The sequence below is a fragment of the Oncorhynchus clarkii genome, chromosome 9, assembly GCF_045791955.1.
Source record: "Oncorhynchus clarkii lewisi isolate Uvic-CL-2024 chromosome 9, UVic_Ocla_1.0, whole genome shotgun sequence".
NCBI classification, from domain to species: domain Eukaryota; kingdom Metazoa; phylum Chordata; class Actinopteri; order Salmoniformes; family Salmonidae; genus Oncorhynchus; species Oncorhynchus clarkii.
In genome coordinates, this window is record NC_092155.1 from 12,045,782 (window position 1) to 12,058,305 (window position 12,524).

General features: G+C 45.9%; 1 protein-coding gene across 1 annotated transcript in view; it reads right to left on the reverse strand.

Annotated features, from left to right (window-relative positions):
• Positions 1-1,685: 1,685 nt before the first annotated feature.
• Positions 1,686-12,524, reverse strand: part of LOC139415894 (collagen alpha-5(IV) chain-like) — an 88,888-nt gene continuing 78,049 nt past the window's right edge. The window contains exons 42-48 of the mRNA XM_071164042.1: positions 12,321-12,449; positions 12,050-12,148; positions 9,405-9,617; positions 8,385-8,562; positions 2,774-2,888; positions 2,332-2,504; positions 1,686-2,134 (exon numbers count right to left, since the gene is read on the reverse strand). Coding sequence (XP_071020143.1) covers positions 2,053-2,134; positions 2,332-2,504; positions 2,774-2,888; positions 8,385-8,562; positions 9,405-9,617; positions 12,050-12,148; positions 12,321-12,449 — 989 coding nt within the window. The 3' untranslated portion in view covers positions 1,686-2,052. The remainder of the gene's footprint in view (positions 2,135-2,331; positions 2,505-2,773; positions 2,889-8,384; positions 8,563-9,404; positions 9,618-12,049; positions 12,149-12,320; positions 12,450-12,524) is intronic.

Here is a 12,524-nt window from a genome sequence, read left to right on the forward strand (position 1 = left end):
CACGGTAACAAGCATGGTAACAAGCATGGTAACAAGCATGGTAACAAGCATGGTAAGCACGGTAACAAGCATGGTAAGCATGGTAACAAGCATGGTAAGCATGGTAAGCACGGTAACAAGCATGGTAACAAGGATGGTAACAAGCATGGTAACAAGCATGGTAAGCACGGTAACAAGCACGGTAACAAGCATGGTAAGCACGGTAACAAGCATGGTAAGCACGGTAACAAGCATGGTAAGCATGGTAACAAGCATGGTAACAAGCATGGTAACAAGCATGGTAACAAGCATGGTAACAAGCATGGTAAGCATGGTAACAAGCATGGTAAGCATGGTAACAAGCATGGTAAGCACGGTAACAAGCATGGTAACAAGCATGGTAACAAGCATGGTAAGCACGGTAACAAGCATGGTAAGCATGGTAACAAGCATGGTAACAAGCATGGTAACAAGCATGGTAACAAGCATGGTAACAAGCATGGTAAGCATGGTAACAAGCATGGTATTAAGCATGGTAAGCACGGTAACAAGCATGGTAACAAGCATGGTAACAAGCATGGTAAGCATGGTAACAAGCACGGTAACAAGCATGGTAACAAGCATGGTAACAAGCATGGTAACAAGCATGGTAAGCACGGTAACAAGCATGGTAAGCATGGTAACAAGCATGGTAAGCATGGTAAGCACGGTAACAAGCATGGTAACAAGGATGGTAACAAGCATGGTAACAAGCATGGTAAGCACGGTAACAAGCACGGTAACAAGCATGGTAAGCACGGTAACAAGCATGGTAAGCACGGTAACAAGCATGGTAAGCATGGTAACAAGCATGGTAACAAGCATGGTAACAAGCATGGTAACAAGCATGGTAACAAGCATGGTAAGCATGGTAACAAGCATGGTAAGCATGGTAACAAGCATGGTAAGCACGGTAACAAGCATGGTAACAAGCATGGTAACAAGCATGGTAACAAGCATGGTAACAAGCATGGTAAGCATGGTAACAAGCATGGTATTAAGCATGGTAAGCACGGTAACAAGCATGGTAACAAGCATGGTAACAAGCATGGTAAGCATGGTAACAAGCACGGTAACAAGCATGGTAACAAGCATGGTAACAAGCACGGTAACAAGCATGGTAACAAGCATGGTAACAAGCATGGTAACAAGCATGGTAACAAGCATGGTAACAAGCACGGTAACAAGCATGGTAACAAGCATGGTAACAAGCATGGTAAGCACGGTATCAAGCATGGTAACAAGCATGGTAACAAGCACGGTAACAAGCATGGTAACAAGCATGGTAACAAGCATGGTAACAAGCATGGTAACAAGCATGGTAAGCACGGTAACAAGCATGGTAAGCATGGTAACAAGCATGGTAAGCACAGTAACAAGCATGGTAACAAGCATGGTAACAAGCATGGTAAGCACGGTAACAAGCACGGTAACAAGCATGGTAAGCACGGTAACAAGCATGGTAACAAGCATGGTAAGCATGGTAACAAGCATGGTAAGCATGGTAACAAGCATGGTAACAAGCATTTGTTGTTACACCCCTGTAATTACAGACTGAAATTATCACCAGTTACATGTTGTTATTACAGTGTAACTATGAGTTATTACAATGAACTACAATATTTGATACAGCGCAATTACACATTTAATTACACTGTAATAAGGACCCCTTAAAATGAAGTGTTACCATTATTGATAACACTTTATATATATATATATATTCTCTGCGAAATACAGAAAACATTTCAACAAAATGCACTTTTGTCACACATTCACCATGGCACCTTTTGTGGATTTTGTGTGTTTCTTTTTGACGTACTTGAGGTAAGTAAAAAGAATAAAAGATTAAATAAACTCATTTTTTCTTTTCTTGCTGTGTTGCACAGTAGCACCAATGAAGTTGCTGTTTCCGGAAGACAATGCACCATTGGAGTTCCACCTTGTTCTCACGGAGACGTCAACATCACCCCCACTCCGCCCACCTGCCGCCATTGTCGTTGTCGGTCGTCCCCGGCAACGGTTGCCACCGCGCTGTTACGTCCTCTTCATACAGACCACACAGCGGCTAATGCGCGTCGATAGGTTACCTGCCTTCAGCGTCTCTGACTGTGGCTTCCTGTTATGGGTCAGGGGTTAGAGGTCAGGGGTTGGCATCACTGTATGATCACTGGGATCTTTACATCGTATATGAAAATAACCAATCTGTTTAGCTAGCACTTCCAGTTATAGCTAGAGTGCACTATATAGGGAATCTATGTCTTGTACCTAAACATTTCCTGTTTGGAAAATCATTGGTCGATTGATTCATGGTACCTGAACATTTCTGATTGGTCGACAGTGGCCAGCCAGAAGCTGTATGTGTTGCCATAGTAGTTGCAGGTCCCTCGGCCGTGACACTCGATAAAGGGAGAGCTCCGGAACTCCTCGAGACAGGAGCCAGGAGAGGCCAGAGCCTGACCAGAGCCCTCAGCACCTGCACTGGTGTGCTGTTAGAGAGGGAGGTGGAGGGAGAGAGAGAAGAGAAGAAGAAGAGTGAAATAAAGAGGAAGTTGTGTGTGGATATAGTGGGCTTTGAATATGTGTTGTTAACACATTTAAAACGTAAAACTTGATTAATGTGTTCTTTGGCAAGGGTTGGTTGGCATGTGTGTGTGTGTGAGTGAGTGAGTGAGTGAGTGAGTGAGTGAGTGAGTGAGTGAGTGAGTGAGTGAGTGAGTGAGTAAGTGAGTGAGTGAGTGTGTGAGTCTGTGTGTACCATCATGAAGGAGTATCCGATCCATAGTGGTTCCCAGTAGCTGGGACAGGTGGGGATCTGAATGGTTTGACTGTGTACAGCGATCACCATGGCAGGGGCCTCACACACTGCACACCTAATGACACACACAGAGGAGTTAAACACACACTGAACACCTAATAACACACACAGAGGAGGTAAACACACGCTGCACACCTAATAACACACACAGAGGAGTTAAACACACGCTGCACACCTAATAACACACACAGAGGAGTTAAACACACGCTTTTAACATCTAGTCTCATATATCTTAACGCTCACACTGCCAGATTATTTTGCCACACTCTTTTGCCAGCTCACTTCACCTATTTGATGGTCTGAGTCCTCTTTGCATTCATATTGTTATGTTTAGAAAAGGAACCAATATTTTTTTTTCCCCCCACCAGCATTCACTCTATGTACTAGGTAAAAGCACAGGACAAGCCATTCCATCAGAACGTGTGATCGTACAGCTAGATGTACCTACTTCACATGGAGTTTGGTGGGACCTTAATTGGGGAGGACGGGCTCATGGTAATGGCTGGAGCGGAATCAGTGGAATGGTTTCCATGGTTTCCATGTGTTTGATGCCATTCCATTCGTTCCGTTCCAGCCGTTATTATGAGCCGACCTCCCCTCAGCAGCCTTTATTGACATACTTACATTTTGGAAACTAATATTCAGGGAGGGGTTGGAAATAAAAATAATTTTTCAATCATTTAGTTCTGAACAGAATCATTATGTTTCATTCAGTTCCACTGTTCCAACCAGCAAATTACAGTTTTGATCCGATCCAAACCAAAAAAAGGCTGGTTTTATACTGTACCTTTCGGTTATTTTTTAAACCTCTGAAATATATATATATTTTTTACATTTAGCGTGACATTAAATGACTTCACCAATCCGTGTGGACAGAGCAGCTTGCTGTGGAGCGGGTAAGTGATTTCATCTGTGTAGGAAAGTTGTTAAGAGCAAGTTGTATTTTGCTGCAACGGCCTGGTTTCATAATAATGGAACAGGGCGCAAGATGCAAATTACATTTAGAGGGGGAGGTGCGAGCGAGAGAGGATGGAGGAAGCTTGTCTTGAAGCACTCTGCATCTTGTTTGGGGAATGCATTATCTGAATTAGGTCCACAGAATTACACCTACGGAGGAGCGGCTTTTATGGAGGAACTTTGAATGTCTTTGAACTTCTGTGTTGGTTTAACTTTGGACCAGAGAAAATGTTAACTAGCTATCTAACAAACTTGTGTGTGCAAAGCAGCACTAAAATGAAAAACACGTCTTACGGTTTTGTAGTAAATAAATCCAACGTGAAACTTGATAACTATACTATCCTTAACTAGTATTGAAAAAGTAAATCCATTCTTCTCTAATTAAACATCTCTCCCTAATTTCTGAATTACGCTTGTAACATTGTCAGTTGGCTACAGTAACCTATGCTTCGGAGGGGGAGGGGCTACAGTAATCTATGCCTCAGAGGGGGAAGGCTACAGTAACCTATGCTTCTGAGGGGAGGGGCTACAGTCATCTATGCTTCCGAGGGGGAGGGGCTACAGTAATATATGCTTCCGAGGGGGAGGGGCTACAGTAACCTATGCTTCTGAGGGGAGGGCTACAGTAATATATGCTTCCGAGGGGGAGGGGCCACAGTCACCTATGCTTCTGAGGGGAGGGGCTACAGTAACCTATACTTCTGAGGGGGAGGGGCTACAGGAACCTATGCTTCTGAGGGGAGGGGCTACAGTAACCTATACTTCTGAGGGGAGGGGCTACAGTAACCTATGCTTTAGAGGGGAGGGGCTACAGTAATCTATGCTTCTGAGGGGAGGGGCTACAGTAATCTATACTTCTGAGGGGGAGGGGCAGGTAGCCTACAGGTATTGTACACCCACTGGGAAAGACTTCCAACTGGCAGGCTGACACTGGAATAACTTTCTGAGTGACAGAGTGAGGGCTCTGCATAGGTGCATTGTTGAGATTTTTGTGGGACTGGAAAAAAATGCCCGGAATGTAAAATAACATTATTAACTTGTTCCCATGTTTTAAAATAACGGTTCTGTTCCAGAACAGTATATATAAGTTTCGTTTTGGGTTCGGGTTCTGTTGCTCAAATAATCATGTTATTTTACGGTTTTCAGGTTCTGTTCCCTGAACCCTTGAAAACATTGAATTTAGTTAAAAGATTAGACATAATCATTGTAATCAGAAGATAATATTGACATTTTACATCAATATTACATGTAAATATTATTGGTAACAGATTAAATAGCAGAAGAATAACTGCAGATGAAATAATGCTGTAGGCCTATTGTCAGTGGTCTAATGTCAGTAGTCTAGTGTGAGGGGTTATGTCAGTAGTCTAGTGTGAGGGGTTGTGTCAGTAGTCTAGTGTGAGGGGTTATATCAGTAGTCTAGTGTGAGGGGTTGTGTCAGTAGTCTAGTGTGAGGGGTTGTGTCAGTAGTCTAGTGTGAGGGGTTATGTCAGCAGTCTAGTGTGAGGGGTTATAACAGTAGTCTAGTGTGAGGGGTTGTGTCAGTAGTCTAGTGTGAGGGGTTGTGTCAGTAGTCTAGTGTGAGGGGTTGTGTCAGTAGTCTAGTGTGAGGGGTTATGTCAGTAGTCTAGTGTGAGGGGTTGTGTCAGTGGTCTAGTGTGAGGGGTTGTGTCAGTGGTCTAGTGTGAGGGGTTGTGTCAGTAGTCTAGTGTGAGGGGTTATGTCAGTAGTCTAGTGTGAGGGGTTGTGTCAGTAGTCTAGTGTGAGGGGTTTTATCAGTAGTCTAGTGTGAGGGGTTGTGTCAGTAGTCTAGTGTGAGGGGTTGTGTCAGTAGTCTAGTGTGAGGGGTTGTGTCAGTAGTCTAGTGTGAGGGGTTGTGTCAGTAGTCTAGTGTGAGGGGTTGTGTCAGTAGTCTAGTGTGAGGGGTTGTGTCAGCAGTCTAGTGTGAGGGGTTGTGTCAGCAGTCTAGTGTGAGGGGTTATGTCAGTAGTCTAGTGTGAGGGGTTATTTCAGTAGTCTAGTGTGAGGGGTTGTGTCAGTAGTCTAGTGTGAGGGGTTATGTCAGTAGTCTAGTGTGAGGGGTTGTGTCAGCAGTCTAGTGTGAAGGGTTGTGTCAGTAGTCTAGTGTGAGGGGTTATGTCAGTAGTCTAGTGTGAGGGGTTATGTCAGTAGTCTAGTGTGAGGGGTTGTGTCAGTAGTCTAGTGTGAGGGGTTATATCAGTAGTCTAGTGTGAGGGGTTGTGTCAGTGGTCTAGTGTGAGGGGTTGTGTCAGTAGTCTAGTGTGAGTGGTTATAACAGTAGTCTAGTGTGAGGGGTTATATCAGTAGTCTAGTGTGAGGGGTTATAGCAGTAGTCTAGTGTGAGGGGTTATGTCAGTAGTCTAGTGTGAGGGGTTGTGTCAGTAGTCTAGTGTGAGGGGTTATGTCAGTAGTCTAGTGTGAGGGGTTATATCAGTAGTCTAGTGTGAGGGGTTATAGCAGTAGTCTAGTGTGAGGGGTTATAGCAGTAGTCTAGTGTGAGGGGTTATAGCAGTAGTCTAGTGTGAGGGGTTGTGTCAGTAGTCTAGTGTGAGGGGTTATGTCAGTAGTCTAGTGTGAGGGGTTGTGTCAGTAGTCTAGTGTGAGGGGTTATGTCAGTAGTCTAGTGTGAGGGGTTATGTCAGTAGTCTAGTGTGAGGGGTTGTGTCAGTAGTCTAGTGTGAGGGGTTATGTCAGTAGTCTAGTGTGAGGGGTTGTGTCAGTAGTCTAGTGTGAGGGGTTATGTCAGTAGTCTAGTGTGAGGGGTTGTGTCAGTGGTCTAGTGTGAGGGGTTGTGTCAGTGGTCTAGTGTGAGGGGTTGTGTCAGTAGTCTAGTGTGAGGGGTTATGTCAGTAGTCTAGTGTGAGGGGTTGTGTCAGTAGTCTAGTGTGAGGGGTTTTATCAGTAGTCTAGTGTGAGGGGTTGTGTCAGTAGTCTAGTGTGAGGGGTTGTGTCAGTAGTCTAGTGTGAGGGGTTGTGTCAGTAGTCTAGTGTGAGGGGTTGTGTCAGTAGTCTAGTGTGAGGGGTTGTGTCAGCAGTCTAGTGTGAGGGGTTGTGTCAGCAGTCTAGTGTGAGGGGTTATGTCAGTAGTCTAGTGTGAGGGGTTATAACAGTAGTCTAGTGTGAGGGGTTGTGTCAGTAGTCTAGTGTGAGGGGTTATGTCAGTAGTCTAGTGTGAGGGGTTGTGTCAGCAGTCTAGTGTGAAGGGTTGTGTCAGTAGTCTAGTGTGAGGGGTTATGTCAGTAGTCTAGTGTGAGGGGTTATGTCAGTAGTCTAGTGTGAGGGGTTGTGTCAGTAGTCTAGTGTGAGGGGTTATATCAGTAGTCTAGTGTGAGGGGTTGTGTCAGTGGTCTAGTGTGAGGGGTTGTGTCAGTAGTCTAGTGTGAGTGGTTATAACAGTAGTCTAGTGTGAGGGGTTATATCAGTAGTCTAGTGTGAGGGGTTATAGCAGTAGTCTAGTGTGAGGGGTTATGTCAGTAGTCTAGTGTGAGGGGTTGTGTCAGTAGTCTAGTGTGAGGGGTTATGTCAGTAGTCTAGTGTGAGGGGTTATATCAGTAGTCTAGTGTGAGGGGTTATAGCAGTAGTCTAGTGTGAGGGGTTATAGCAGTAGTCTAGTGTGAGGGGTTATAGCAGTAGTCTAGTGTGAGGGGTTGTGTCAGTAGTCTAGTGTGAGGGGTTATGTCAGTAGTCTAGTGTGAGGGGTTGTGTCAGTAGTCTAGTGTGAGGGGTTATGTCAGTAGTCTAGTGTGAGGGGTTATGTCAGTAGTCTAGTGTGAGGGGTTGTGTCAGTAGTCTAGTGTGAGGGGTTATGTCAGTAGTCTAGTGTGAGGGGTTGTGTCAGTAGTCTAGTGTGAGGGGTTGTGTCAGTAGTCTAGTGTGAGGGGTTGTGTCAGTAGTCTAGTGTGAGGGGTTGTGTCAGTAGTCTAGTGTGAAGGGTTGTGTCAGTAGTCTAGTGTGAGGGGTTATGTCAGTAGTCTAGTGTGAGGGGTTATGTCAAGGGAAACAGTGTTGCGGTAGTCTAGTGTGTGGTGCAGGAATAATGACAAGCGAACCTGGGGAGCTTTGTTTTCACATTGCCCTAATCAAGCGAACCGATCTCAGACCTCCTCTCGAGATTGTCTCAGCTTCAGGGGTTCTTTTGAGGGTCTGAATTCACTTGGAGTGTTTACCCTGCACTAAAAAAATGCACCGAGTTCACAAAAAAAATGATGATGTTATCAAATCATAGTCCCCTATTGTATCTTCTCCCTCCCTCCCTCCCTCCCTCCCTCCCTCCCTCCCTCCCTCCCTCCCTCCCTCCCTCCCTCCCTCCCTCCCTCCCTCCCTCCCGCCCCTCCCTCCCTCCCTCCCTCCCTCCCTCCCTCCCGCCCATCCCTCCCTCCCTCCCTCCCGCCCCTCCCTCCCTCCCTCCCTCCCTCCCTCCCGCCCATCCCTCCCTCCCTCCCTCCCTCCCTCCCTCCCGCCCATCCCTCCCTCCCTCCCTCCCTCCCTCCCTCCCTCCCTCCCTCCCTCCCTCCCTCCCTCTCCATCCTTCCCTCCCTCCCTTCCTTCCTCCCGCCCATCCCTCCCTCCCTACCTGCTGATGAAAGGTTTGATGTCTTCTCCGGTGATGGGGGCCATACTCATGGGCATGGGCATGGGTGTAGACAGCCAATAGGAGTAGTCGTTACGGGAGGCGAAGTTACACACGTTGTTGATGTTACAGAACATGAATGGCATGGTGCTGAACCGACGCAGGCAACTACCAGCAGTACCTGACAAATGAGACGAGAGAGGGAGTGAGGAGAGGAAAGAGGGAGGAGAGGAAAGAGGGAGGGGAGGAAAGGGAACAGAAGAAAACAGGAAAAAATAAGTGAAGAGAAGATTTGAGGTTAATACTGTGAGTTGCTTCTCTCACAACAACAACCATCTGTGTTCATGAATGTCATCGTGTATCTCCAGTCTCCATTCTTACCCAGGTCATGTCTGTGCGCCCTCTCATTACTCTCTCTGTGTGTGTGTGTGTGTCTTACCTAGGTCCTGTCCGTGTGCCCTCTCATTACTCTCTCTCTGTGTGTGTGTGTGTGTCTTACCTAGGTCTTGTCTGTGCGCCCTCTCATTACTCTCTCTCTGTCTGTGTGTGTGTGTGTGTGTGTGTGTCTTACCTAGGTCATGTCCGTGTGCCCTCTCATTACTTTCTGTGTGTGTGTGTGTGTGTGTGTGTCTTACCTAGGTCCTGTCCGTGTGCCTTCTCATTACTCTCTGTATGTGTGTGTGTGTGTCTTACCTAGGTCCTGTCCGTGTGCCCTCTCATTACTCTCTCTCTGTGTGTGTGTGTGTGTGTGTGTGTGTGTGTGTGTGTGTGTGTGTGTGTGTGTGTGTGTGTGTGTGTGTGTGTGTGTGTGTGTGTGTGTGTGTCTTACCTAGGTCATGTCCGTGTGCCCTCTCATTACTCTGTGTGTGTGTGTGTGTGTGTGTGTGTGTGTGTGTGTCTTACCTAGGTCCTGTCCGTGTGCCTTCTCATTACTCTCTGTGTGTGTGTGTGTGTCTTACCTAGGTCCTGTCCGTGTGCCCTCTCATTACTCTCTCTCTCTCTGTGTGTGTGTGTGTGTCTTACCTAGGTCCTGTCCGTGTGCCCTCTCGTTGCCCTGTACGTAGAGCAGAGAGAACCCGTCGTAGATGAGGCTGGTCCCTTCGGGGCAGGTAGGGACATATTCAGCCTGGCTGTGTCTCGAGATCAGGAAGCCATGGGTCACAGAGGCTGAGCCGGGGTTACCTGGGGGGCCCTGCTGACCATCTGAACCAGTGGGACCTGGGTACCCACGCTGACCTTAGAACAGGGGATAGAATGGACATTAAACAACTCAATACACTTAATGAGCAATACTATAGTTTACTTGATTTTAGTTTATTTGACACTTCTTGAGCTGTGTATTGGAGAGTAGGAGCCTAGGAGAGATATAGGAGACAAAGGGGACAATAATAATAACATGACATTATTATGAATATGATTGATATTAATATGAATCCATTTTAATAAATGGTTCCAGCATGGAGTATCATTTGGCCAAACTATTTCTGGTTTGCTCTGGCAGACCTGGGCCAAAACGTGAAAAAACTTCTCAAATACTTGGTTCAGTTTGGTCCAGTGGACCCTGTGGAATAGTCCCAAAAATGGAAAGCTTCAAGTTAAATCAAATGCACCTCAACGTATTTGATCAAGGTTTGTCTGATGACTCAACCTTGTCTATTCTGTCCAGTCATTGACACAGAGAACAAGGAACATTAAGAACTCAATGAACAGAAGGCTACTATAACGAAGTTGACTTGATGGGAGTTTATTTACACTTCTAGAGCTATGTATTGTAATGACTATTGACTAATGATACAATGCATTCAGAAAGTATTCAGACCCCTTGACTTTTTCCACATTGTGTTACGTTACAGACTTATTCTCCAAATGATTAAATAGTTTCCCCCCCTTATCAATCTACACACAATACTTCGTAATGACAAAGCTTAAAACAGGTCTTTAGAAAATTTTGCAAATAAGTCTTTGCTAGGTAAAGCCCTGCCTTATCTCAGCTCCCTGGTCACCATAGTAGCACACGCTCCAGCAGGTATATTTCACTGGTCACCCCCAAAGCCAATTCCTCCTTCGGCCGCCTTTCCTCTGCTGCCAATGACTGGAATGTACTGCAAAAATCTCTGAAGCTGGAGACTCATATCTCCCTCCCTAGCTTTAAGCACCAGCTGTCAGAGCAGCTCACAGATCACTGCACCTGTACATAGCCCATCTGTAAATAGCCCATCCAACTACCTCATCCCCATACTGTTATTTATTTTATTTATTTTGCTCCTTTGCACCCAAGTATCTCTACTTGCACACTCATCTTCTGCACATCTATCACTCCAGTGTTTAATTGCTATATTGTAACTATTTTGCCACTAAGGCCTATTTATGGCCTTACCTCCCTTATCTGCACACACTGTATATATATATATATTTTTTTTAAATCCCTTTTTCCCTAATTGGTATCCAATTAGTAGTTGTTACTGTCTTGTCTCATCGCTGCAACTCCCGTACGGACTCGGGAGAGGCGAAAGTCAAGAGCCATGCATCCTCCGAAACACAACCCAACCAAGCCGCACTGCTTCTTGACAGAACGCACATTCACCATCGGGTTCTTGGTCACTTCCCTGACCAAGGCCATTCTCGCCCGATTGCTCAGTTTGGCTGGGCGGCCAGCTCTGGGAAGAGTCTTGGTGGTTCCAAACTTCTTCCATTTAAGATTGTTGGAGGCCACTGTGTTTCTAGGGACCTTCAATGCTGCAGAAATATTTTGGTACCCTTCCCCAGATCTGTGCCTCGACACAATCTTGTCTCTGAGCTCTACGGACAATTCATTCGAACTCATGGCTTGGTTTTTGCTCTGACATGCACTGTCAACTGTGGGACCTTATACAGACAGGTGTGACTTTCCAAATCATGTCGGGGCGGCAAGTAGCCAAGTGGTTAGAGTGTTGAACTACTAACCGGAAGGTTACAAGATCGAATCCCTGAGCTGACAAGGTAAAAATCTGTCGTTCTGCCCCTGAACAACATAATAAGAATTTGTTCTAAACTGACTTGCCTAGTAAAATAAACGTCCAATCAATTGAATATACCACAGGTGGACTCCAATCAAGTTGTAGAAACATCTCAAGGATGATCAATGGAAACAGGATGCACCTGAGTCTCATAGCAAAGGGTCAGAATATTTACATAAATAAGATATTTCTGTTTGATTTTTTAACTTGCAAACATTTCTAAAAACATGTTTCCCCTTTTCATTATGGGTTATTGTGTGTAGATTGCAAAAAAATAAATATATATTTCATCCATTTTAGAAAAGGCTGTAACGCAACAAAATATGAAAAAAGTCAAGGGGTCTGAATATTTACAGGCACTGTACATGACTGACATACACAATGGAAGGTTAGGTCTGTGTAACATAGAATATGTACTCCATGAGATTTTAAACATTATTCGTAGGCTAGATGGAAGGTTAGGTCTGGGCGGCAAGTAGCCTAGCGGTTAAGAGCATTGGGCCAGCAACCGAAAGTTTGCTGGTTCAAGTCACTGCGCTGACTAGGTGAAAAATCTGTTGCTGTGCCCTTGAGCGAGATGGAAGGTTAAGTCTGTGTAACATAGAGTATGTAGTTCAGGAGGTTTGAACCATTATTAGTGTTCTATGGATCTGAGCCAGATTGCAATCTTACCTGGCTGTCCGGCGGGTCCAGAGTCTCCCTTGCGGCCGAAGGCTCCACTGAATCCTGGGGGTCCTTCAGGACCGGGGTCCCCTGGTTGACCGGGCTGACCTGAAACAGACCAGAGGACTCAGTGAGTGGTCTCCATTTGAGGGGAAAACTAGCTTCCTCCAGTAACTAGCTATCTGCAGCTTTAAGCCTTCTCTGGCAAAAACGAAGCCGACTGTAACTTTATAAATTAAGTCCTGTGTCAAACAGACACTGGGTGTGACAGTCCAATGACCTGAGCGTCCCTCCTGTCCGGGGGGTCCTTGGGAGCCACGGTTGCCTGGCAGACCTGAAGGGCCAGGGGGGCCACGTTCTCCCTTCAGCATGATGGGGGTCGCAGCGACACCTGGGTCGCCTTGGATTCCTGGAGTTAACAAAGACGGGGGTCAGAGTGTGTGTGTGTGTGTGTGTGTGTGTATGTGTGTATGTGTGTGTGTGT